The sequence below is a fragment of the Athene noctua genome, chromosome 5, assembly GCF_965140245.1.
Source record: "Athene noctua chromosome 5, bAthNoc1.hap1.1, whole genome shotgun sequence".
Classification (NCBI taxonomy): domain Eukaryota; kingdom Metazoa; phylum Chordata; class Aves; order Strigiformes; family Strigidae; genus Athene; species Athene noctua.
Window position 1 is genome coordinate 14003333 of NC_134041.1, and position 26759 is coordinate 14030091.

The 26759-nt window shown below is 37.2% G+C and overlaps 1 protein-coding gene across 3 annotated transcripts in view; it reads left to right on the forward strand.

The window, feature by feature from the left end:
• DNAJB4 (DnaJ heat shock protein family (Hsp40) member B4) overlaps positions 1-26643 on the forward strand; it is a 31327-nt gene extending 4684 nt beyond the window's left edge. For 2 of the 3 annotated variants that reach the window (XM_074906452.1, XM_074906451.1), the window contains exons 2-4: positions 15210-15495; positions 17979-18553; positions 20183-26643. In XM_074906452.1, coding sequence (XP_074762553.1) covers positions 15285-15495; positions 17979-18553; positions 20183-20416 — 1020 coding nt within the window. In that variant the 5' untranslated portion in view covers positions 15210-15284 and the 3' untranslated portion in view covers positions 20417-26643. Of the gene's footprint in view, positions 1-15002; positions 15104-15209; positions 15496-17978; positions 18554-20182 lie in introns of those variants that run through there. The other variant, XM_074906453.1, reaches the window with a different exon arrangement.
• The last annotated feature ends 116 nt before the right edge of the window (positions 26644-26759 follow it).

Genomic DNA, 26759 nt, shown 5'->3' on the forward strand with positions numbered 1-26759 from the left:
ACTTAAAAAGGAAGAAAGGGTCTTTGCCCCAAGTTTTCTGTTGAGGTCTACCAGCAAATTTGATTCTGGGCTTCAGAACAGTTTAGTAAAATATGACCTAACCTCTAAAATTTTGACTAGTGTACAGAAAGCTATGAAATTGCATTAGATCACTGTTGTGTTAGATGTGTCACAAATACAGAAGGATAATTCAGAGAACATGCGCTTCTTCCTTAAATACATCTGAAGTATGCAGTGAGACAGTGCGGATCACCATATAGGAAGAATGTAGTTCAAAAAGGCAGCTGGATAATATTAGTCAGCGTGATAATGTGGTCATCAGTTTTCAGCGTCGGACTTGTTCAAGGGGATTAGATGTTTTTGAGTGGATGTCATGGGAAGGAAAGCTTTGAGAGCCCAGAGAATTTGTTTGCTGTTAACATCTGCAAAACTCCCAGATGGAGAAGAAAATGTGTGAAAGATCTTGCTTAAAATAAATTGGTGGATGGAGCTCGGCAGGGAAGTTGCATATGAATGGGGATTAAGAAGAGCAGAAATTAGGACTGAGGGACTTTGGGAGGGAGAACAAATAATCCAATAGTAGCTGTAGAGGATAGAAGTACCTACTGTATCACTCTATCAGCAGAGCACTGAAGAATGTGCATTCAAGTCCTGTTAATAAGTGTGTAAATGCATATTTTGTTGAATTAAGGCAGTAATGTTTGGAATTCTCATCTCGAAGTGTAAAAAGCTTGATTACTTTAAAGAGATTGGTATACTTCTCTATTATATAGGCCTGATCCCTAGTAGTATTCTTTCTGATACTGTTTAATTACAGTTAACAACCATATTTCTTAATCTGTGAGTCAGAGCACCTTATTTTTAACCAAATTGTGCATGTATCTAGTTTCAGCTAAAAAACTAACATAGGTAAATCTCTTCTGAGGGTGAGGAAGGAACAATTGAAGAGGTGTTTTAGAAGCTCTAAATGACTAATCCCTTTAGTCTAGAAAACCATGATTATGACAAGCTTATCTAAACTGAAAATCCTCTTAAAGTTTATTGTAAGGGTTACATGCATGTTTTGGCAAAAATGTTTGCAGTGAAGTTTGTGAATGTGTAAGGGTATTTTTTCTTTAATAAACCAATATTAAAAGGCACCTTAGAGAAGGATGTAGTTTAACTGCCCCTTTAGTATCGGTGGTTAAAAGTGTTTTGGTGTAATCATCAAAATCCCAATTGTATTTAAAATGAGCTGCATAGACTTGAAAAGGTATGAATATTGCTGGATTAATCTCAGATATCACACAAAAAAAATCAGTGATGTGGGTGTCATGATATGACTTGATGTGAAGAGCGAGAAAACAGGAGATTCCCTAAGTTTAGCTTAAACATAAAACCATACAGCTGTGAACCTTTTGACTATGGATTGGTATCTTCTGCAGAGAATGTGAAGAGGAGAGGATTTACTTCCTTTGTACAGGTTGTTGTCTGTTAGGATTATGTCCTATGAGTGAACTGATTCTGTGTAATGTTTTCATTAAATATCATGTAAATGATAACATTTATTTGCAGGTGTCCTCTAATTCATCACTGTTATTTGTATTGCATTTTTTCAGAAGGGGCAGAGAAAAGGTTAAAAAGAAAATATGTTAACTTCTACAGTCAAGTGTCTTCCTAGGACTTGCTGCCATACGAAGTTTGAACTTCTGTGAAAATTTTCCCCCAAACTCATAATAGAACTATAGAATTTCTTTAGTCTGTTAGTAGAAGAGATGCTAAAATTTGCTATTGCTCTAAAGCATTATTGCTTTAGAACACCTAGACATTTTTCTGCTTAATTGTTCATCTTTCCATGTTGTACATTCTTTACCTCTTAGCTAGGCATGCACTATTTACTCTAAAGGAATAAAGTAATTTAAGATACTAACTTTAGAGTAGGTCTATTAAACTCCCCCCTTCCATCTTTTCCTGAAACTCTTCTAGGTTGACTACGGGGGAAAAAAACAACTAAGAAACCTGATTTGGGCTATGGGATGTGGTTGAAACATTTGAAAGACTAATGAGCAACTATTTTGTCTTCTGTTATAGCAGATGCTGATAAATACAGCTAGGGCTGCTTGTATTTATGTCTTCTGTAGGTGAACAGAACTACATTCTTATTGACCTGTGCTCTCAGGCTAAACATTTGTTCTGACACCTCCTTTTCAAATTCCTGTCTTTATACAACAGTTCAGTGTGTGTGTTTTCAGCGTTACATGTAAAGCTAGCTGTGTGAATCAGAGCAGCTGGGTGGGATTTTGACGAGTGCACTCTGGAAAAAACATCTAGTGTGACCATCTCTGTTTGCTTATGTAAGAACAGTGTGATCACATGTCCACAGCAAAAATGTGTGCAGTTCCTTATTTGGTAATACATTAATAACCTTCATCTTGTTGGAGTATAATGGCAATTAAAAACAATACATGTAGCTGAGTTGCTTTTCCAAGCGGATTTCTTTGTTTTGCAGTGCCTCTCTGCATCAAGACTGAGAAAATAGTTTATTTTCTGTTGGAAACTATTAATTTCTGTCATTATTACAGGAAAAAAAATAACCAAGGAAAAAAAAAAAACAATCAAGTAGAGAGTGGAGAGGGGTTGTGCAAGCATCTTCCACCTACCTTTCACCCCCCTCTTACATGTGACCCATAACTATGGGTTTTTCTCTCAGCTGTTCTGTTTATAGATAGGTTTTTAATTATGTCAGAAAAAATATAATACTTTTGCAAGAAGAAAAAATAACTTGCAGATATGACTTCTTTCTGTTCCTTAGTGATGGAACATGACTGAAGTAGTGATAAAACTCTAGATGAGCCTATCAGTCTTCACTATAAACTTGTAGAGTATCTTCACTGTTAGAAAAATAATTCTATAATGTGTTATTTTTCACTAATGAAGATTCCAAACTGACAGTGTGTTGGGGTTGGTTTTGTTTGTTTGCTTGTTCGTTTTTAAATAGAATGAATCCATAATACTTAGTGGTGGAGATGGGCTAAGCACCATCGAAAAGAAAGATTTCAGGTTCAGATTGGGTCAGATCTGAGTCATGCCAGTGCCAGCTTCCCAGAGATTTTTAGTAAGAGCTAACTTGTAAGAATTCTTTATTCTACAGGTGCCCTGAATTATTTTCTGCTGCCTCTTTGCTGAGGCAACAGGTTAAGTATATTGTTTGGTGGAAGAAACCCCTTAGGATTCCTTTGCTGTGAATGAAGGAATTGCTACCATAGTTAAGGTAAACACCAATAAATCGTTATAGATGGCAGATACCCTCCCTTTTCTACAGGAGAAAGGCTAAAAAGGGAGCTGTTGTACACTGCTTCCATTGAAATAGGTATTAAATGAAACAGTTTGCCCATCCTAATGTTTCCTGGGTGATAAGGTACTTGTGATAACTATGTAGGATATTGAAATAAATGCTTTTTAAAAAAATCTTTTTCGGTTTCTTGAAGGAAAGTCAGCAAGGGTTATTGTGGAAACTAGCACTGTTTTTCCATTGTCCTTTTCCTGTTAATCAGTACATAGCACTACTATTAGGTCACAGAAGTTCTCCTACACCAGGATTCATTTGGTGGAAGAACTGGTAGCGAGCCAGTTACGGTTCCCAGGGTCTGAGTTGGCTGGCCTTGTGTCCAGTCTCAGCTAGCCCAGAGCAAATGTTACTTTGGTTTGTGCCAGCTGGCCCTGTTCTGTGGGGCGGAGAATGGTGAACTGCAGGAGTAGCATATGAACTGGCTATTCTGTCTCTATACTTGTAGGGAGATCTCTGCTCCTTCTGTGCTGCAAGAATGAGGCTGAATCCATAGAATGTTCATGTTGAGTTAACCTGTGCTCTTACCGAAAACAGGAATAATAGAAACATCTTTACAATTTTTTCCAAATACCTGTTTTTTAAAAAGTCTGTTTATTGTAAACAACACCCCTCTTCATTTCACTTAGTTGGAAAACAATACCGATATACTTAATATTCATTGCTTGTTTTTCCAAGGTTTCTATAATAAACAGATTGGCAGGTAGAAAAATGAGAGGTCTACACATCTCTTCAGTTAATTTTTTTGAGGGGGAGGTGTGTTGGTGAATTGTATGAGAGTTTATAGGGAACTGATACTTTCGTTCATAGGAACAGATGGAGAGGTGGCAGAGAGAAAAGAGGAGGCAGCATGGTTGCAAGTGGTACCCTGGACTGTAATTTCAAGTTAGTTTTAAGTGAACATGCCTCTAATGTATGTACATTTTAAAAATTCCCAAACCCAACAACCAACAAAACACCAACCTCTGAAAAACCCAAACTGAAAAAAACTCCCATCAACTCTCCTTGGCAGTACTAATAAATGAGTTGTATATGGTTTCAAAAAAACACTCAAAACAGTACTCCAGTTACATGACAAGGAATAAAGAGTACTCAGACACTTTTCTTCTTGTATGTTAGTTGGAGCACTTGGCTCAACCCATCATTTGGACAGCATTGTGTCACTGAGGTTGATTACATAGTGCCAGTGCTGACATTTTAAACTTCTGTGTTAGAAAGTGTTCATTCTGCATGGACATGGACATATATTGATATTTTGATGAATCTGAGGGTGCTCATCTAGAGAATGTTGAACTGGTTTCTCCATTAAGTGGTCTATTTAACCTAGTAATTTGCATTCGAAAGTGGCCAGAAGTAGATGCTTCAGGGAATGTTAGAATAAAGCAAACACCTGGTCATCTTTTCCACCTTCCTAATTTCCAGATAACTGCAACTCACGGAATTCTTGCTCTGGCTTCTCTGTCGAGAAAGTTGCAGTGAATCTCTTCTATAGGATTTTTTCAGTGTCCCACTAAAATCATCTTGGAGTTTCCAGTGTCCTTTGGCAGGGAATTCTATCACTTGTAGAACATTAATTTTATTGTTGAAACTGGCTTCTGCTTGTTTGATGTAATGGTTTTGGCTAGAGGTGAGTAGAACAGTTCATGCCACCTTCTCCTTTCTCCATCATTTGTAGACCTTGTAGACCTCTGTGACTTCTGTCTTTTTTACAGATTGAAGAACTCTAAGCCTCAGTTGTTTCTCACGTGGAAGCATTTGCGTGTCTTTGATCATCTTCTATGGTCCTTCTCTGAACATTTAAATTATATATACTTGGCTTTGGGGAGTTGAGGGGATCAGAACTGCACAGTGTTATGGTGTAGTTGGTACTGTACATATGATATTGGCTTTCTGTTATTTATATTATAGAATGTTTTCTGTTTATATATGTATAACATAACAGATACTTGCTTTATATATCTATGTATAGATATACTAATGCTTTGTTTATGTATAATATTCTGTTTATATATATAACATATATATAACAGATACTTGCTTTCTGTTATCTATATTCTCTTATATATATTATATAGATATAATAATGCTTTCTGGTCTGTTCTCTATTCCTTTGCTATTTACCTCCTAACACTTCATTTGCTTTCTCTCCTGGCTGCGTGTGGCGGTGCAATTCTTATCCCTCCCTGCCCCTCCTTGTTGGGCTGCTTGGTGCTAGGTGTGATTCCATCCACATCCCCCCGAGCTATGCATACACCAATCTGTGGAGATAAGGACTTGATAACGTTGAGGAGCCTGGCTCCTGCCCCCCTCTGATTGCTCCGAAACGGTTGTAATGGCCCATCATCTCCTCATGGCCTGGCACACCTGTGCCTGGGATGTGGTCAGACGGAACAGTAACAGGGTTGCACGTTCATCAGATTCTCGTGCAACTGCCGGAAGGCACCAGATAGCATTTGACAAAAGTCAGTTATCTTGGACCCTATAAACTGCGACCACCAGAGAGACCCTTTGAGCTCCTCTGGATCGCAGCGGGCCTGTGACCAGCATCTCCCCTGAGCTGGGAGCCTCTGAGGTACCAAAACCCTTAAGGTGTCGTCTGCTCCAGCCGGAAGGCCGGGGCCAAGTCCCCCCGCTCGAGTCTCAGTTATCGCCCGTTGAGGAATGCCAAGGCATTGGGAGTATTTGCTCTAAACTCGAGAGGGAAATTGTCTTTGAGCTAGCTTCTATTTCACCCGTTCTTCCCCTGTTTATTGGAGTGTGTGTGGGTACGTACCCTTGCCCTTATTCCTCTGTGTGTTTGTCCCTTTTATGTTCATTTTACTGAATCTAAACACCTTTGTTTCTCTATGTATACGTCCGTTTTGTGTATGCACATGTATATATGTATAAATTAAGGTACCGTTAAGTAAGTTAGAGTGAATCCTGTCATTTTTAGAATCTGTGAATAAGTCGCTTCTTTTTCTGAATTATTTTGTAATGATAAATTGTTGCTAGTTATTAATAAATCTAGATTATTTTTACTGACTCACTACCGTGTCAATACTTTCATCCGCAACACTGCGAAGCAATCTTGTGTTCTTTTCGACACTGATCAGAACTAATTATTACTTTTTTTACCCTTTATAAACAGTATCTACTATTCATGCTGAGAAAACTGTAACATGAAAGCATGTGGCATGTGTGAAGTGTAGATACAACCAATAAAATACTCCTGTGTGACAATACTGAAAACATACTTAGGGTTGAGTATGTTAGCACTTGAGAATCTGAGCCTTGTATTGCAGTAGTATGTTGTTTCTCAAAACAATTGCCATAAAGGGTATAAAACGTAATACAATCAAATAATAAGCAGCTAGTATTAAAAGGAAATGCTGAGCAATTATGAAGCCCTAAACTGTTCATCATATTGAATATCTTTACTTGTTATATAATCACTGTGGGAAGGTTGGTGGCATGAGAGTCAGAAACCTGACTGGTACAGTGTGAAAAATTGTGATTAAGTCTAATTCTTAATTTGCATATGGGCTGTTTCAGGACAGAATTTCTTGAGCCATGGATAAGTTTCTGCGTGATGGCAATCAGAGCCAGAAGTAAAGACAAAAATCCAGGCTTACTATATGTAAAATTGAAAGGGGGAATTTTCACTACTGTATTTTTCTGCTTTCTTTGCCCCAGACTGGTAACTTAATAGTAAATTGTGTAGAACTTGTCAAAATAGAAAAATTTCTTGGAGGAAACAGAACTTCAGCTTCCTTATGATTTTTTTTTTTTTTTTTTTTTTTTGCTAACAACAGTGAGAAGATATTTCTCCTTACAACACAGTACACTTCTTCATATAGATGTTTACAAAAGTATGTGTGGCAACAATGTCGTTAACTTACTTGAGGTTTGAAATAGTGAGTGTGAGTCAGTATTGTGAGGAACCTGTTAAATGTTTTGCATGATTGGCGTTTTTCCTGGTTGACCAGGAAACTTGTTTTGAAGAATCCTTTTACAGAAATTTATGTGGGTGGGAGTTGAAATGGACACTAAGTCTAAGTAAGGAATTAAAAAGCACTTGTGGAATCTATTCTTTCAGAAGAGAGAAGCCTTAATCTGCGGATGAAAATACTTCGTGTATGTGTTACTGTGTGACCATACCTTGGATGTTTTCTTTTGTTTTTCTAAATGCAATCTGATACTTGACTAAAGTGGTTGTTTGCACCATTGTGAAATAAGGGGGAGTTAGCTGCGTTTTCATCAATTGCAGTACGTCAAAGCTGAGTCCTGAGAACTTTGCCTACTTCAATAAGATGTTCATTTCCTCTCAGCTGTGGAAAGTTATATTTGGAAAATTCTTCCAAGTGTTTTTTTGTTCTTCATCTGTAGTAGAGATTGTGACTTAGTAGACAGAAATCAGGTATGAGAAAACAGTTCTTTATGTTGATATGTTTGCTATGTTGTGGTGAAGGATCAGTATGCGTGTGTTACTAGTGTCCTAGTCGTGTTTTTGAAGATAAGTGTAACCACGTTTAATATAAAATCTACTTGAGATTTAGATCAGTTTATTTTCTTTTTTTCTAGTATTGTATGTACATCTCCATAGGCCATAATATATATATAGTGGGAATAATAATTTTCTGAAGAACCCAACCCTCTAACTTAATATATAATAAACAATAGTAAGTTTTAACGTGAAAATATGATGGACATTTTCAGTTGTCCATAGCACTTCTAGCTTTTGGTCTTTTGTTACAAAAGTAACAAAAATAAAAGGAATTTTTTAAAAAAATTGCTGCTGTCTTCTCATGTAGACTTTCCTAATAAAATTGAAGGCTGCATGAATCACAGGCTTAAAAATTAATTTTGAAAGTGCAGAAGTGGTAACAGTATATCTCTGAGTTATAACTGTATGCATTTTGAGATTTAACATTTGAACTTGAACTGTAAATTCATGTTGACTCTGGAATGTATTAGTTAAAGTAAGCTTTCCCACAGAAGACCTTAAAAATATGTCCTTTGGCCTATTGGCAGGAGTATATATTCCAGTAATATTATAAACACTGTTCTGAAACAGATACTGCCAATATAAAATAGATAATATTTTTGTTGATACTAGGGCTGGTGTAACTTAAATATAAAGAATTTAATTGTCTTGGATAACTTCGTATTTTGCAGTTCTGTTTAATATCTCTTCTTGAACCAAAAATAATCAGACCAGATCTTTCTGGTTAATACTATCGACTTTTAAATATAGAAAGTAGAGTAGGTATGTGTCCTATGAAGTACAGTTTCACAGTGACTTATCTGTCTTCCATTAGACATATATCTATTTTTGTAAAGAATGACTGTACCTATTCCATTACATTTCTTCCTTTTTAATCTGTGAAGAAATCAAAAGTCAACAAGTCTTTTTAATGTAAGCTTCAATTGTCAGTGAGTTGCATTAAATTGCGCAGTTGCATGTGCCTCAGGAAAGAAATTATGATGTTTGTAACCTGGTAAATACTTTGGGGTGCATTTCAATTTGAATCTTTTATGAGTGTCTCAAAGAGACAATGTATGCAATATAAAAATACAAAATAAGTGTGCATAGTCGCTCAGGTATGCTGTTTAACAGCGTTAGCATCACTGTCTATTGTAACTTTTTTTTTCAGTTTGTCTGTGGTATTTCACTTCATGATTATTTACTTAGATGTAAAATCAGCCCCAGAACCCTTACTTGCAGTGGACTGCATGTTTCTGCAGAGAGCTGAAGTAAACCTTTGATAAATTTGGGTGGTTACTTAGATATGAAGTGCATGACTAAATGAAGCTTTTTTTTTTTTTTTTAGGGCCATTGGCTGATTAGAAAGAACTGTTATGCTCTGCAGATTTCACTTTGAATTTTCTGTTAGATATATTAAAAAATTTCAACTATATTTGTTGTTTGTATTGTAAACTCTAAAATTTATTTCTGTATATGAGACCAGCTATTGAGTAGTTCTGTAGTGAAACTAATGAATTAATGAATGGTGTTTGCATGTACAAGTTCTTATTCACAGTCCAAAAGTATAAACTTAGCTCAGTTAACAACTACATACAGTTAAAGATGTGAGGTGAAAAGTCATCATCAAAATTTTTTTCTCTGGGAAAGTAATGGATGATCTTACAGGAAATTTTGTTGCATATGGATGTGCTTTCTTCAAACCATTGTCAACGAATGTCAATTTATTCATTAATGTGGGTTTCCAAATACTATGATAGTTAATTGTGAAAGAGCTTTTTCTGGAGAGGGATTTGGCTCCTCTGCCTTGACATTTACACGCACATGTGTATTTATAGTTGTGATCTGTCTGGAATTTGCCTTTGTGGTTTTGTTTGCTCTTTAACTTGTTCGGTGATCTAGTCCTGTCTTTCAGTTTTGTTTCTGAGGTTTAATAGGTGAGGAATGCAGAAGAAACAGTTTAATTTAAAGGCCATTTAATGAGCTTTTTTATTCAACTTCAGATACTTCAGGGAATGACACTGTTCTGTCATTCCCTGAAGTATCTGTTTCTTTCCTTAAAAGAAACTTATACTGGTGCTAATTTATGATTAAACTAGAATTTGAGTTCAGTGTACCTATTATTGTGAATGCTTCCTTAATTTATTTTAGTTGTTCTTACGAAGGCTTCTTTAAAGAAAGCAAATAATTCAAAGTTAGTATTATCAGTGCATCTGTTATCTGGAAGTGGTATGACCTTGCTCCCACTGTTCTGCCAAACTTCTGATGTGTAGCACTTATTCATATGTATGTGAGTTAAGCTATGGTTGTTCAGGGACAATAATGGGAAGGATATTTTAAAGCAACAATTATTTATCTGGAATACTAACTTAAGTGGAATGCTGCATATGAGTAGTCAAACTCGGTCTCCAAAGTGAAGGTGAACTGTTGAAGGAACAACTTGCAGCTTTCTAGTGTGTATTTTATAAATGTTTTTATATTAAAAAAGGAAATCTTGTATTAAAAAAGTGAATGTCACTTGTTTTTGATCAAAGATCATGGAAAATCCTCTGGTGATAAGAGTGTGCTTATATTAGACAAGTTCAGTATGGCTTCAAAATTTTATTCAGTCTTCTTGAGAATTAATAAGATTTTTTAATAAATTGTCTATTCAGCTTTTTAGTAATTTGTTACAGTTAAAGATGTACCAATTTCTTTCCCCATTCAACTTCAAAAAGCTTGAACTGAAATTCCCATTTCTGTATTTGTTTTTTAATTCAGACTATAACAAGTAACACTGATGTAAAGAAGTGCTGAACAAATACAGGCTGCTAACTTTCTCAGTGCATAATAAGAATACCAGATAGTAGCTTATAAGAACAGGAGAACACGTCTGAGACTGCCTAATTGGACAGAAAATTGGTTTACAGGGTCAACTATAACCAAAAGCTTCATAGACACCATATTGATGCTACAGTGATAATAAAAACTTTTTTCTCTGTATGCCTGAAATGGAATGCAGCTGTTGTATTTGAAGACTGTGTAGAACTGATGATATAGATGGTTAATTTATTCATAATGTGAAATATCAGTCAGAAATGTTGATGTGGTAGAATGAAGAAGAAAGGTATCTAATTGATGGTGGGTTTTTTCTATCCATCTATTGGTTTTTATGTGGCATCACAACCAAGTGCATTACTGGCTTTGTCTGTATGAGAAGTTGCTTAGCACTCATTCAGGAACATTCTTAATCAAAGTCTTAGTTTATGACCTTACTAATTTTACAGATACGTAATTTAGTGGCTTGCTCTTGAGAGGTTTGAGTGAAGTTGCAGGATGCACTACTGCAGCCTTGTCCCAGCTGAGGCCAGCCTTGGCTACATAGAATCTGTTGGGTTATGTGCTGTTAATGCTCCTGAAGCAAATCAAATCACACCAACAGCTCTTCCTTTAAGTAAAAAGGTAAAAGTCAAAATAGAGGGTGAGCATGCATCCCAGTATGCTGCAGTTAGTGCAGTGTGTGAGCAGGTATGTATACAGTGCAGATGCCTCGTGGTACTTGGACAGAAGGTATTAATCTCTGAAGTAAGAGGTGACTGAAATGCAAGGACTCCTGGAAGTGGGCTTACAGGTGAAATGCTCTGTGGTGTTTCTAAGTCCTACTACAAAAGAAGACAACCTTGAGGTAGAAATGCAGAAACTGGTAAAGAAGAAAATAATACCATAGACTAGTTCATCTGTCGCACACCAGGTGATGACCCTATCTTGTTTTTCTAGGGGACACTTACTCAGGCATTTGAACAAAAAATAATAATCTTACTTAAACATATTAAAAGTGGAATCTTTTCATAGTCTAGAAGAGTTTTTAAAAATACTTCCACTTTTAGGTGTATATGGCAACAGGGAAGATAGGACTATAGCAGTAACACTAAATACTTTGTTTTCTGTTTAACTGTGCTTATTTGAAGGGACTGCAGTGCCACAAGTCCTTGTTGCAGAGAGTGCATGGATTTTCCTTTCTTTTGTTAATGTTCTGAAGAGGAATGTGGGATAAAATAACAAAATTAACAAGAATCGCAAAGATCATATTTCAGAGTTCTAAAAATCTATCAGCCATTATTTATTATCTGTCCTTGAAACTGCTCTGATACTCGATCAGAAGTTGTTAAAACTTACCATGGTTACCAGATGGGTTTTACTGTCTGAAGAAGTGCTGGCATGATCGGATGTACCCAAATGATCATTAGCATGATCACTAGATATTAATCTTGCACACACTAGTCTTTTATTACTATTATTAAAAACTTTTTCTCTAAATCTGAGAGTCATGTCTCTCAATCTATTAGACTGTTTAAAGAACTCAATAAGCATGTGAGGAACTGCAGTATTTCCAAAAGATTTCTGATTATATGGTAAAAGGAAGGTCTAAGCATGGAGAAATAGAAGGAACATGCTTTCTGGAAGGAGAAGCTCCAGTTATCAACTCTCTGAAGATATGGAATGCCAGACTGGAAATTCATTCTGACATGAAGATTTTGTGCAGGGCAGGAAGTAGAAGTAATGTAGTCGTTGCTGTACATCTTGCTCAGAATCTTAAGTAATTTAATTTTTAGGGAATAACTTACCTAATTAGGGTATAACTTGGCACTTACGCCAGAATAGCCTGTTCCCCTCTGTAGGGAGAGAACGGATGCCTGAACACTTACTCACTGTGATTGTCAGCAAAATGTCCCAGGGTAACTTTTGTTGTTACCAGAATTTGTTCTGTAAGCTTTGATATTTGGAGGTAAAAAACTTTTGATTTAGGAAGAAACCCTGACTATTGGGTGTTTTATTGAAACCTGGGAAATTAGTATGTTTTACAAAATGGAGACGGGGGGGGGGAGTGCGAAGCCTTGCTAATTGCAGCTCCTTGAGTATTCTTTTGGTATTCAGAGGGACGGATAAGTGTTTAATATAATATTCTCATAGAGAATGATATCTTATACCTTGTTTTTTAAACTAGCATACTCACCCTCTGCCACTTCGATTGACCAGAGGTTTTGGAAAATGTAATGAAAAATACAGTTCAGAAACTAGTCTGAGCTATTGCTGTTCTATTATATTACAACACAGTGACACAAATATCATAGGGTCCTTCTCAGACACTCATGGGTGGGAATACTTCCAGTGACTTAAGTTATGACCCCACCAGAGGTTGCTCAAAACATACCATAGGAGCACAGCTGAGTGTTACTCCTTGTACGGCTAGTTTTGCAAGAGAATTTAAGGCTGCTCTGAGTCTTATTCTGTCAATAGTGATGAAGTTTGTCTGCTGTTATAGTTCAGAGTATCATCACTGCTGGGTTTGAATGGTGATTTGTCCTATTTGCAACCATTTCTTGAGCGTAGTAAGGTTAAAACTGCCCACTAAAACATATATAAGTAAAGCAGGTTCTTAGGGAGTGGTATTATATTTTACATGAAATCAATTGAAATCTTGTTTTAATTCAAACTATTGTACCTACTGCTTTCAGAACTCCCTAGTGGAAAAAGTGCTGAATTTAGGATACAGGTCTACAAGAATTTCTCTGAAATACTAATCGTAAATTAACAAAAGTAGAACGTTTTAAAGAAAGAGAAAAAGAAGTGTGTGGTTAGTAAAAGACTAGTTTTACTCCATGTGGAGCTCAGCAACTGCTTCCTGCTTCAGCTGTAAAGGTAATGGATCTACAAGGTTAAAGAATCAAAGTGTTCCCAAAATGCAAGTAAGTCCTGAAAAATTTGGTGTCAAGGGGGGCTGATTCCTCCTTTCAGTACTCTTTGATCTCTGTTACATTTTAAATAGTAACTACAGGCCTGCAAAAGTTCTTGCTTTCCTACCCCTATTCCAAGGGGAATGTGTTAAAAAAAAAAAAAAAAAAAAAAAAATCCTGGATACATTGACAAAATCTAGTCAATTCTATTGCAGAAATTGGAAAAGAATAGATATGATGTGAAGAATAGGGGGGTGACACATTTTTAAAAAAAAAAAAAGGCCCCAAATCTTTTTCCAGTATTCTCTGGTTAAGGAGAAATTTTCTGTCTCTTCTGATTAGCCCCCTTTTAAGTTAGAGCAGGGTCTGGAAAGCAGCTTCAAATATAATGCTCCCTGAATCAGAAGGTTAGTGTTCTTCACTTGAGTTTAATGGTCCCTTGGCTACTGTATGCTGCCTTTCTTAAACTCTTTACCATTAGAAGGAAGGCAGTTGAGCCTAATTGTCTTCATACAAGTAACTTCATAATTGAGCCTAGAAATGTATTCATACAGGTAGCTTCTAGATATGACCAAAACTGGTGTTATTTAATACTTTGTTCCAGGGAGGAGTTATTTTTCAAGCTATGCAGTCTTGAAGCTTTTTGCCGTACTGACAAGTAGAGGTAATTTCTTGATCTATAGCTCTTAACCAAGATCCAAAAGAAATCTTGCAGGCTGAAACTTCATACTATTCCCTCTGCAGTGCATGAGAAATACTTTAGTAAAATTTGCACTTTGTAAAACAGATGTGTAGGAACCAGGTATTTTTGTTACTAACATCTCATCATATGAAAGGTATTTGTTTGATATATTCTCTACTTGTATAATAGTCTTGATATTGCCTCTTGTGTAGAAGAAGACCGGGGCAGGGGGTAACACTTTTGGTCTGCTTTGAGTGGCTTGAGATGTGGTAAAGTGAGTGGTACTTTTTGCTCAGATTTGATTTCTTAATAGCTTAGTAGTACATGGCTGCAGTCAACTGTGGTTGATGGTGGGTTAATTTAATTTTCAAAGCAATGAATGTGTGATTTTATTTTTTTTTTTTTTTTAAGCTTTGTAGTTAACTTGGGTCTAAAATACTTTGTAGTCTCTGCTGGAAAGGGTACAAATCCATGTTGATATATTTAGAAAACAGTTACATGTACAGCTGTCTCTATAGAAACTGTGAAGTAAAATGCTGTAATTATTTTATATGGGCGACTGCATTTCTGTTGGGGCACTTATGTCTTTAGAGCTGACTGGATTTAGCCCTGGTGGTGAAAGGCACTATATCATGCTATTAAACCTTTAAACTTTCTGGTTGCTTGAGAAGGGAGGAAATAGAAATTCAGCATTTTGTGTGTGTGTGTATATGTGCGTGCGCGCATGCGTGTGTGTGAGAGAGAGTGAAAGCTGTGCAGGCTGTTCAGCTGGGGCAGTCGGGGAAGTGACGTCCTGTATTATTTGTCGTTCTAGAAAGAGCGGAGACACGTACTGTAGATGGGAGGACTTTAAAGAGGGCTGTGTCTCGTCCAGTGTTTATAATTATTTATAAATGAGCAACAGAGGAAGGAATGAAGTACGGAGAAGCTGTCTGGTGTTTCTTTAGTGTATTGGAGACTTTGTTGATTTGTAACAGTTGTTTGTTTCAAATCCAAATTTGATTTTTATTTTTCCTTCTCTAGCATCTCTACATTGCTGAGGCACTGGACACTGCTTTCTTTAGAGCAAGGGAGATCTGAATTCCTCCAGCACTCAGGATGGGGAAAGATTATTATTCTATCCTGGGAATTGAAAAAGGGGCTTCTGAAGAGGATATCAAAAAGGCTTACAGAAAACAAGCACTTAAATGGCATCCAGATAAGAACAAATCTCCCCACGCAGAGGAAAAATTCAAAGAGATTGCAGAAGCTTATGAAGTGCTGAGTGATCCCAAAAAGAGAGACATTTATGATCAGTTTGGGGAGGAAGGTATGTATGTCTCTATTATACTGTGATCGGTCACTTTCACTATGTTTAATGAAGCAGAATAAACCTAGATGATTCATGAAAACAACATGATATGTGTTGATTTTTAGGCAATGTATTTGTACTGCTTGGAAATTTGACTCAATGGCTTTTTTAATGTAAACTGTATTGCAGAGTTTTAATGTTGATCTAGTTTTAATTTCTTATTTTAATGTGTTTTCATGTTTTTTAAAAATCCCAAATACTTGACAGGCAAAAAGTTACTGAATTGAAAAAGTATGTATGACCCATAAATAACTTTCTGGAATCTCTTACTGATGTCTTCCCTTGCCATAGCACTTTTCTGAGGGCCAGTTGAAAAGAGATGTATTCTTTCGTAAATTTTTGCTGAAGGGCAGTCTGCTTGATCTAGGCAGGGCAGTCCTTCTGAGCAGAAGCCCAGGTGTCCAGTCCATAGTTGTCCTTGGCTTCTTGCCTGGAGAGGAAAGAATTTGGCTGATGTCATGAAATACCAGAACAATTTTTTAGCTTTAATTGTAAACAGTGATAACATGCCAAGAGAATGAGACCTCAGAAATGTCATATTTATCCTAAAATGGTTATCTGGAGAGGATGACTTTTTATTTTTGACCAATATGACTTTCAGTCTTATGATTGAGCAACAGAGGAAGTCATTAACATCCCTCCCCTTAAATGTATGGTATCAGAAATTCCAGAAGAAATAATTACTTCTGTTGTGATAAGTAGGTCCACTTATTCATTGTCATTCACTCAGGGCCATGTTTTTTACTAATATAAAGGAGGATACTTAAATAGCAGTACTTTAGAGGAAATTGTGTTGCTATGCATAATAAAATTTGGTCCTTTGTCATCCATAGGACTTAGTACAATTGCTAACGTCCATAAATTCATGTAAAAGACCTTCAGCTTCTACAAAGGATGCAGGTTTTTTGGTCTTTTGTTTCAAAGTGTTCAAAGCTTTAGTGGTGTTACTGAAACATTCTAGGAAAAAAGTGTTTATGTAGATACCACAGGCCTTTGTTGCCTCTTGGGTCTTTTGCCTTCTTGCACTTCTTCCTTCTCACCCCCTGCCTCCTTTCTGTATATCATTATAAACCTATTTACTCTGTGGGTTCATTTGCATTTTAGATTCCTGTGTGGCAGCTCATCCTAACTACTTTCCCAAAATACCATTTTAGTCACTTCTACCGAAGAGCTTGAAGTAAAGCATGTTAAAGCAGTGCAGCCTTTGGCATCCTAGTACTGCATACTTGGACAGGGGTTCAAAATGTAGATTTCTGTTTATTTGGGCATAACATGAAACCAAAGTATGAACTTTTTGAATGGTGAATCTGGAAATACCTCCTGATTCCTCAATTGCTATCTGAGCTAGTAGTCGTAGGGGGAAGGCTTGGGCGGTGGGGGAGGAAACCTCAGTGTATCTACAGCCAGGAACTTGATGTACCTTCAATAACTTTTGGCTAGTTCTTCGTGGAGGTGTCTTTCTACTATCACAGATTGAATCCACTGATCTGCTTGTTTGACATTAACAGTTCTGTGACAGAAAGATGAACTACATGTTGCTAAGAACTTTTAATATGATCTGGTATTGAGATGGGGAACGCAGTTTCATTCTAATGTTTTACTTGGTTACTGTATGTATTAAGCTTATGCATAGGAGGTCTAAAACTCTGAGCCTAAAAACCTGCAAAAACAAAACACAGTAAAACCCCTCTTTCAAATTTAGGGAGTGTATGCTTCATTAATGTAAGCCTTCACATTTTTATGGCTATGGAGGTAGGATAGCAGCTGTACTGGTATCTCTTTTTACCCAAATGGATCTCAGGAACTTCCGAGCTATTTTTTGTGGCTGCATTGAAAAGAGTTCCCAGATTTCTTACCTATTTTATATCATAGGAACACCAGCTGTGATAAGTTTGGGATTCTAAAATAAACATTAAGGAAGCATATGGCTGCTTGACTACTGGCATGTTACATTTTACTCAAACTGAATTGCAGGAAAACAGAGGTCAGGCTAATTAACACTGCATTAAAGCTGAGCTATGGAGACTATAGAAAATGTTGCATGTGATACTGCATAATTTTCCCTAGAAGTGATCTTGAAGAGAGGGATGCAGCTCCCAACAGAGTTTGGAGAACAAGAGGAAAACTAAGTCAGGCAGGCCTGTCTTCTGTTTTAAGATGCTAGTTCTTTGAATCACTGGCTTCAGTCGTATGAAATAAAATTGGCACTGTCAGAATACTTGTTCTTCTGAAGCCAAAGTCATTCTAGAACTTAAACTTTGTTGCTGTTCAAGCTATTGAATTACTAGTTGGTACTACAGAGTCTGATGGTGAGTTCTCATAGAAAAGGCAACCTTTCACTACTGCAAAGACCTTTTCAACTCATATCATTGCACTCTGCAATAGGAAAGCTTATATTAATGTTTGATTTATTTTTAATTTTGCTTATTTGTCTTATTTAGGTCTGAAAGGAGGAGCTGGAGGACCTGATGGACAGGGTGGTACCTTCCGGTACTCTTTCCATGGCGACCCACATGCTACATTTGCAGCTTTTTTTGGTGGCACAAATCCTTTTGAGATCTTCTTTGGAAGGAGGATGCCTGGTGGCAGAGACACTGAAGACATGGAGGTGGATGGTGATCCATTTGGATCCTTCACTAGTTTTAGTATGAATGGTTTTCCAAGGGAAAGGAATACAGTTGGTAGCCAATTACGTCGTAAACAAGATCCCCCTGTAATCCATGAACTTAAAGTGTCTTTGGAAGAGATCTATCATGGCTGCACAAAAAGGATGAGGATTTCACGTAAAAGGCTTAACCCAGATGGTAGAAGTGTCCGAACAGAGGACAAAATTCTTACGATTGAGATAAAAAGAGGATGGAAAGAAGGCACCAAAATCACTTTTCCAAAAGAAGGTGATGAAACACCCAACACCATTCCAGCTGATATTGTTTTTATCATTAAAGATAAACCTCACTCTCACTTCAAGAGAGATGGATCAAATATTATCTATCCTGTTAAGATCAGTTTAAGGGAGGTAAGTTTCTCTTTTGGTAGAACTCTAAATGTTTAAACCTGTTACAATATAATGCAATGACTATGCTGCATGAACTGTATGGCAGCAGTCAAGTTTTGGTGTTGGTTTTTTGGGTTTTTTTTAGAAAAGTTTCACTTGTAAAGTTGGCTGCAGAACACAGTTATTTACAGAACAATAGCTGTTTTGATAAAAATTGAATATTATTTCAATCTGTTTAGTATAGAGGTGGGAGAGAATGAGGATGGAAGGGTAAGAATAAATGTTGATATGTCTTTAAATCTTCATACTCTGTCTTTCTAGCTAAATATATATTAGTCTGAACTAAGAAACAAAATACAGTTAACAAATACATCTAATATAGTATGCTCCTTACTGCTGGGATATAATTACTTACTTCTGTAGGACAGAGTAGAAATGTCTTAAATATTTTGACTGCCAACAAATTCTAAGTCTGCCTTTTTATGTCATAAGTTATTTCAGTATGATTTCAAAGTACATAGAGATTGATTTCATGAGGATAAGTTATAGTGAACAGGTGTTATAGGAGCTATATATAACAACAAAAATGGTACAGCTTTTAAAAATTCCATTCCAAGTCAAAACACACTGGCTTTCAAAATGAAAAATCAGAACAACTGAGTAGAGTTCTTAAGGGTCTGAAGCCATGACGTGGTCATAATTTAAAAGATAATGTATCTGAGTGTCATGTGATTTTTTTTTTTTTCTTAATTAGCATAAGGTGGAGAAATAAACTCTTGCTTGCATTATAAGTTCTTTGTGTACATCATGAGCTCACTCCTTCAAGGATTCTTAACTGAAAAACTAAAAATGCATCTGAAGTGAGCTGAAGTGCATAAAATAGGATGAGGGAGGGAGAAAAGACAGTATTTAATGTTGATGTGAGTAATATAGTTCCTTCATAGATAAAAGCCAATTTAGACTCATTGCATTGTTATGTAAATTGGGCATTATCAGTGTAGAGTAAGTGTGCTGGATGAGGTGAAGCTGGAGGAATCAAAATGTTATTGTCAGAGATCCTAGTAATGAAAGCAAACTATTGGATAAAGCAGGAAAAAGTCTGTGATGTTTTAATTTTGGTGCACCAAAATAGTTGTTTGCTCTTCTTTGAGCATCACAGTGCTCACCTAAGATGGGTGCGTAATTTGGTACAACTCTGTTTATAGACACTTATATGTTGTTTGGCAATTTGATGTAATATAGGTTGATAGTGTATTATAGTAAACTCCTGTGCAATGTACACAAACAAAAAATGGAACAGGACTCAATTTCCAACGCAAACTGAGAAGCTGGACATCTCTAGAGAAGTATGAGTGAAGAGTTCTCTCTGTGCTCAACTACCCTATTATTTGGTAAAGTATTTGCAGGCTATATAAGTACAGTTACCCTGCAGTGGCCATTGTGTAAGATTGGTAAATTCTGTGATATTTAATGACAAATTGGAGCCTTCATTTTTTAAGAGAGGAACACTGTATTTGAATTTTTGACATCTTAGTGCACAGTGAAAATACTGTTTAGAATGCTAGTCTTTTCTAAATAATCCAATTTCATTTGTAGGTATAAATAAAGTTCTGACCAATTTCTTTTTCTCATGATATGATCTTTCTTTAGGCTTTGTGTGGCAGCTCGATCAATGTGCCAACGATAGAAGGAAGAACCATACCCATGACCGTAAACGAAGTTGTAAAGCCTGGGATGAGAAGAAGAATTATAGGATATGGTTTGCCATTTCCCAAAAATCCTGACCAACGTGGAGACTTAATTATAGAGTTTGAAGTAATTTTCCCAGATAACATTTCTCCAGCATCAAAAGAAGTACTTAGGCGAAATCTTCCAGTTTCATAAAATGAAGACTGTCTATGTCAACTGTTTAAATAGGACACTGGAAATGCAGAAGACTGGCAAGTCTGTGCTTTAAAAGTGCAATCTGTAACAACTAGTGGAATATTTGTTGGTTTTTTTTTTTTGTTTTGTGGGATGGGTGGGGGGGAAATAATGCTGCATGAGAAGAAAAGGGTTAAGTACAAGTCATACAAGTGACTTCTGCAGTAAAATTTACAGAGCAAACCACTCATTTTATTTTACATCTTCCTAATCAGAAAAGTTTATTCATTATTTTGCCTAATGTAAAATGTAGTCAGTTTTTACAAGTTAGCACATATTTCTGGTACAGTACTTGAGCCTTCAAGTACTTTATTTCTTATATCCCTACCCTATCTATAATGTTACCCATTTATACAGAAATTGGAAATAGTAGTAGAAATATACAAATATATAAATATTTTGAAGAGCAAAACATTAAAGTTATCATTTTGGTATGTTGCCTTCCACTGCTCAAAGCATAGATTGGGAAAATCAGCTTGGACTCTTGAACCACCCCCAGTGAAATGAAAGCATTTTCTTTATTGCCCCAGAATGTGTGAGGACTGCACTGTGAGTCTAGCAAAGGGCATGTGGTTTGAGGAGCAAGAGTAGCTGTTTGCTGTAGGACAGCCTTCAGGCAGAACAGCAAGAAGTGATTCTATAAGTACATAAACAGCAAATGGTGGGCCTGCTGTCAAATGGGGCGGGGAAGCTGGTGGCAAATGTCCTGGAGAAGGGCTGAGGTACTTAGTGCCTTCTTTACATCAGTCTCTACCAGTAAAACAAGCCTTGAGGAATTCAAGGCCCCTGAAATCAGAGGGAAGGTCTAGAACCTCTGTGGTGGAGGACCAGATTAGGGTGCACTTAAACTTGAAGTCTGTGAGCCTGACAGATTGCACCCCAAAGTGTTGAGGGAGCTAGCTGATGCCATTGCAAGACTACTCTTAATTATCTTGAATGGTCCTGGAGATTGGGAGATATTCTGGTAGACTGTAAAAGAGCAAATATCCCTTGTACCTTCAAGAAAACCAAGAAGGAGGATTTGGGGAGCTACAGCTTCACCTCAGTCCTTGGGAAGGTGATGGAGAAAATCCTCCTAGAAAGCATTGCCAAACACATGAAAGAGAAGGTGATCAGGAGTAGTTGGCATACATTTACAAAGGGGAAATTGTGCTTGACCAACCTCATTGCCTTCTACAGTGAGATAACTAGCTTTGTGGATGACAGAACAGTCCATGTTGTTTACCTTGACTTTAGTAGACAGACTGATAAAGTACAGGTTAAATAAGTGGAAAGTGAGGTGGATTAAAAAACTTGCCGAATGAGTGGGCATAGGAAGGTATGATCAGTGGCACAAAGTCCAACTGGAGGCAAGTCAGTGGTATACCCTATGGCTCAATACTGGGGCCAAAATTATTCAACATCTTGACCTGGGTTATGGGATGGAGTGCATCCTCAGCAGGTTTACAAATCATATAAAACTGGGAGGAGTAGCTGGTAACACCAGATGATGTACTGCCTTTCAAAGGGACCTCAGCAGGTTGGAGAACTGGACAGAGGATTCTCACAAAGTTCCAACAAAGGGGAATGCAAAGTCTTGCTCCCTGAGGAATAACTCAAGGCACTAGTACACCCTGGGAGCTGACTGGCTGGAAAGCAGCTTTGCACCCCCAACACCTTGGGGTCCTTATGGACAAACTGACGGTGAGCCAGCAATGCACCCTTGTGGCAACAAAGGCCAAAGCTTTGCTAGCAGGCTGGGAGGGATGATCCTTCTTCTCTACCCTCAGCACTGATGAGGATGCATCTGGAGTACTGTGTCCAGTTCTAGGCTCCCCAGTGCAGGAAAGATACAAATTTGCTGGAGTGGGTCTAGCACAGGGCAATGTATGAGGGTCTGAGAGAGTTGGAGCTCTTGGGTCTGGGGAAGAAAAGGCTTAAGGTGGGATCTTACCACTGCATTATCACCTGATGGGAATGAGTGAAGATGGGAGAGCCAGCCTATTCCCAGTGGCTCTCAGTGGCAGGACTAAAAGGCAGTGGACACAAGTTAAAAGACAAGGGATTCCATTTGAACACAAGGAAACACCTTTTTATTGTGAGGGTGGTCAGGCTCTGGAACTGGTTGCTCAGAGAGGTTGAGGAGTCACTATTCCTGGAGATACTCAAAACCTGGGCGTGGCCTCGGACAACCTGCTCTAGCTGACTGTGCTTGAGCAGGGGTCTTGGACTACATGATCCCAAGACATTCCTTCCAACCTAAATGATTCTGTGAACTTGGACTTAGTACTTTTCACTAGATGCTGGTATGGGCCATGTTCTGCAAATGTGGCTTAACCCAAAGATGGGTGGTACTGATGTGACAGTTTGAATCCCTGGGGAGTAGGTCTATGCTTGAGTGGAAAGATGCACACTGAAAGCATTTGGCTAGTACAAGTATTTATAGATCATGCTGATCTCAAGTATTCATTTTCAAAGGCTGAACCATACTCCCATGAAGAAGAAGGAAAAGCCCAGGTCCTAGCTAAAGGAAAGTTTGCTTAAGACACAAAGTGGGATGGGGGTTGCCCATGAACTTTCGTATGCTTGAGTTGAGTCTTTTTTAAATACAAATATGACTGACTTGTCTTTGGAGTCACAAGGTGCATAGCAAAATGGAGAGCCCTCTGTAATAGTCTAGTTTTATAATACAGTAATAGGGCTGGTTCCCTTGATTGTGGCATGATTTTGGTGAAAGAAATGCCTTGTGGGTGTGCTTTATTACTTGAGTTTAAAACCATATTACAGTGCTTTAACAACACTTTCAAAGGGGTTTTTTGATTTGGGTTTTTTTTTTTTTCTTCATAAGAAAATACATAAGATTTGCTGCCAGCTTTTTGCCTGTGGAAATTTAGTAGTTACCTGCCCTGTTAGGTAACTTAAATAGCAGTGTTATCTTCATATATGTGATTTTCTGCAGGAAAGTAAATCATATAGAAGTTGGGATTTAATTTACAATAACTTTGTAATGAGCACAAGAATCCCATTTTCTGTTACTCAAAGGAATAGAACTTTAGGAGATACTGTTCGAGTCAATTTTTCAACTGCACATCTCTTCATACAGTGTCAGTTGTAGTCCTAAATCTACAAGGAGCTTAACAATTGCTAGAGCAGTATCACAAAGGGATAAAATTTGCTGCTTAGTGCTTATGCATATTGTTAACACTATATATTACTGTTTGTTCAAAGAATTCCCATTTCAATATGTTCCGCGTTGCATTTCTTATGTGGTTTTTAAGTAAAAAGTGTAAAGTTGGTTTTTAACTTTCGCTTATCTTTTGTTATGATGGCAGATGCTATAAGCTACATAACTTCAAAAGCATATCATCCTAAAATACCTGTTTGTCAGTTTAAAAGTTAATGGATTTAGCATTTTGTAATCCAGGATCTTGTAACCATAGTCCAACTTGTAAAAAAAAAAAAAAAAACAACCAAAAAAACCCAGCAACTAGAACTATTTTTTTGTAACCATATTCAGGTAAGAGGAGTAGTGTTAAATTGAGGAATTGCAGTATATTGTGTATTTAGAGGTGTATATATATATGTATAGCAAACTAAACTTTTCCAACTGTTTTCATGCTCAAAATACAGAACTTTAGGACTGGTATGAAATGCTTGTATTTCTTTTCTTATGGAAAGGTAACAAACTATATGTTTCTGAAAATAGCATGTGGAATTACTTCAAAATATGAGAAGGAGCATTAATATCTACCTAGGATTCACAAAAAATTAATATTTTTCTAATCAAAAATGTGCTTAAAAAGCTATGTTTTAAAAAACACTTTATTTAATAAAGACTGCTTGGGAGAAGGAAGCAAATACTCAAGTCACCTACTATATAACTACTGAAATACATGGAAATAAAATGGACATTCATGAAGTTGGGATGAGAAGGATGTTTTGATCTTCTGAAGGTTGTTTAAATGCCATAGAAAGTAAAAGTCATCTGACTACTTTGGAGTTCATTCAATAAGTCTATGTTAACCTCTACTTCTAAAGAACACTTTTTTTTAATCTCCCCAACATCATGCTTTAGAATAACCTCAAGCTGTTGGAAGAGAAGGGCAAGCTACATTACAACCATTTCTCCTTTATGCCATGCAGTGGTACTCTGCTCCAGAGCAGGCTTTCTGATGTCATGAGGATATTAGTATTCCACTCTGCCACTGCACCTTTCTTTTATTATCTATGCTGGAAACTTGTTGAAGCCTGTTTGTGGTGTGTTGAACAAATGCGGTTTTGGGTTGGTTTTGAGTTCTGACCTGTTTACTTTGTTATGGAAGTATCAGACTGTTGAACTGGGGTTGAGTCTCCACTGTTGTTCTTACCACCATCTTCTTGTAACTTTATATGTACTCACTTCCATTTGCCTTTTCATAGGGTGGAAGCTTTCTCTTCATTTGTATGACCTCTTCTAGTATTCACCCCTATTATTTTCACTGTGACCTTCAGTCCCAACCTCACAAACAGTGCTGAAGATGAGCAGTATGTATCACGATGATGAGTCAGATAAGATTATCAGTGTTCTAATTCTCAGATGTGATAGTTTTAGTAAATGCTCAAAACAGTATCCATGTCTGACTCTCAACAGTCCAAGCATAGGGAGGAGGCATCCATCAGGCTGATGCATGGTGCTGTAAATGAATCAAGCTCTTGGACCAGTTGTACCTTCAATGCTAAGAGCCAAAGCATGGGTGAAGAAAGTCTATAGCTGGCTTGTTTAAGACCCTGAGTAAGCTGTGTACGGGTATCAGTGTGCCATGAAATTCTTGACCTTGCATAGATTTGCTTGGAGACTGGAGGAGACCATTGTCTTGACTGGATAATTTGCTATTAGTTGTGGATTTATTTTTTTTTTTTGAGGGCCTGTTCCAGAATAAATCAGCAGCCTAGAAAGGGAGTTGTATTTGGCTAAGAATCAGTTCTACTTTCTGGTAGGTGCCGCTAGCTGTGTGCTTGCATAAACTAAACTTCCCCTGTTAATAAGTCATGCTTTGTGTTAATAATTTTTTTTTTTTTTGAGATGTACTTGGTGCAACTGGCTGGCATTTAGTTTTTGCTGAGAGAGGAAGACAATAATGGTTTCCAAACCTTATTTTTCTTGGCTTTTAGTTAAGGCTGTATGATCCTAGACATATTTACAGCTTTTTTTTTTTATTATTTTTACACTATAACCCTTGAGTCTTTCAAAGTATTTTAGTCTTGGAAAACCTCAGATCTCTAAGCCCTTATGATGCTTTTGCCACTCCTCAATGACTTGGTCTCACTAATGTGATGATGCAGGCCTAAAATGTGGCTCTAGGAACTGTATATCGGGTGCTACTGAGCTAAAGGAGTAAAGTTTGTAGCCTTTCTAAGGGCTTTGCTCTGTTCATGGACAACTGACTGATTCTAAAAAGTGCTAGACTGGTTAATAATCTGTCTCATCCTGTTGTGACAGACTGTTACTATGCTGCTTTAGGTACTTGCATACTTGGTGATAACGTGTGTGTCTGGCTGACAGGATTATCCAGTAGGAAGTACTTCTTAGACAGGGGTTTGAGAGAATGATGTTCGTGACTGAATGGTATCTGTAGTATCAGATGGCAGAAGGAATGGAGGGCACTGTGGAAGGGAAAGACACTATGCTCAGATGATTGTGGAGAAGAACAGAAGTATGGTCAGTCTTGCATTTGAAAAGCACGCTCTGCTGGAGAAGCACTCCCTTGTCAGATCTAGTCACCTTCCCTGACTACAACAGTATCAGTCCCGTAGGGATCCACTTACAGAGCTCCAAGTCACAGTGGTTATGGCAGCTCTTGTGCTGACACCTGGCCCCCTTTATTAATTTATATAGTTGATGAAGCTTCTAAGAAGTTCTGGAGGTCACTAGACAACTTGACAAACTTAAATGCAATCTATTCCTTTCTAGTATGTGCATCTTATGTGCTAGTCTGACTCGCTGATGACATACTTTGGGGGGTAGAATAGCTTTTACCCCTATGATTCAGGGTAAAACTGTGCACTTGAATTCATATGCTAGAACTAAAAAATATAAGACATGGACATGCTACTGTAAATAACATTAAGAAACAATTTTTCCAGTCAGTAAATGCTAGTCCTCCTTTGCAGCTGACATTTAATAGTTCTTAATATAGTGCTTACTGAACAAATCCTATAGAACCAGGATATTTGTATATTCACTTAGTTTGGCATGCAGATGGGGCAAATGGCACTACTAATCTCCTCACAAAATACAGAATCTCAGCTTTTCATTTGTCAAATTGCTCAGCAATGAACTATTGGC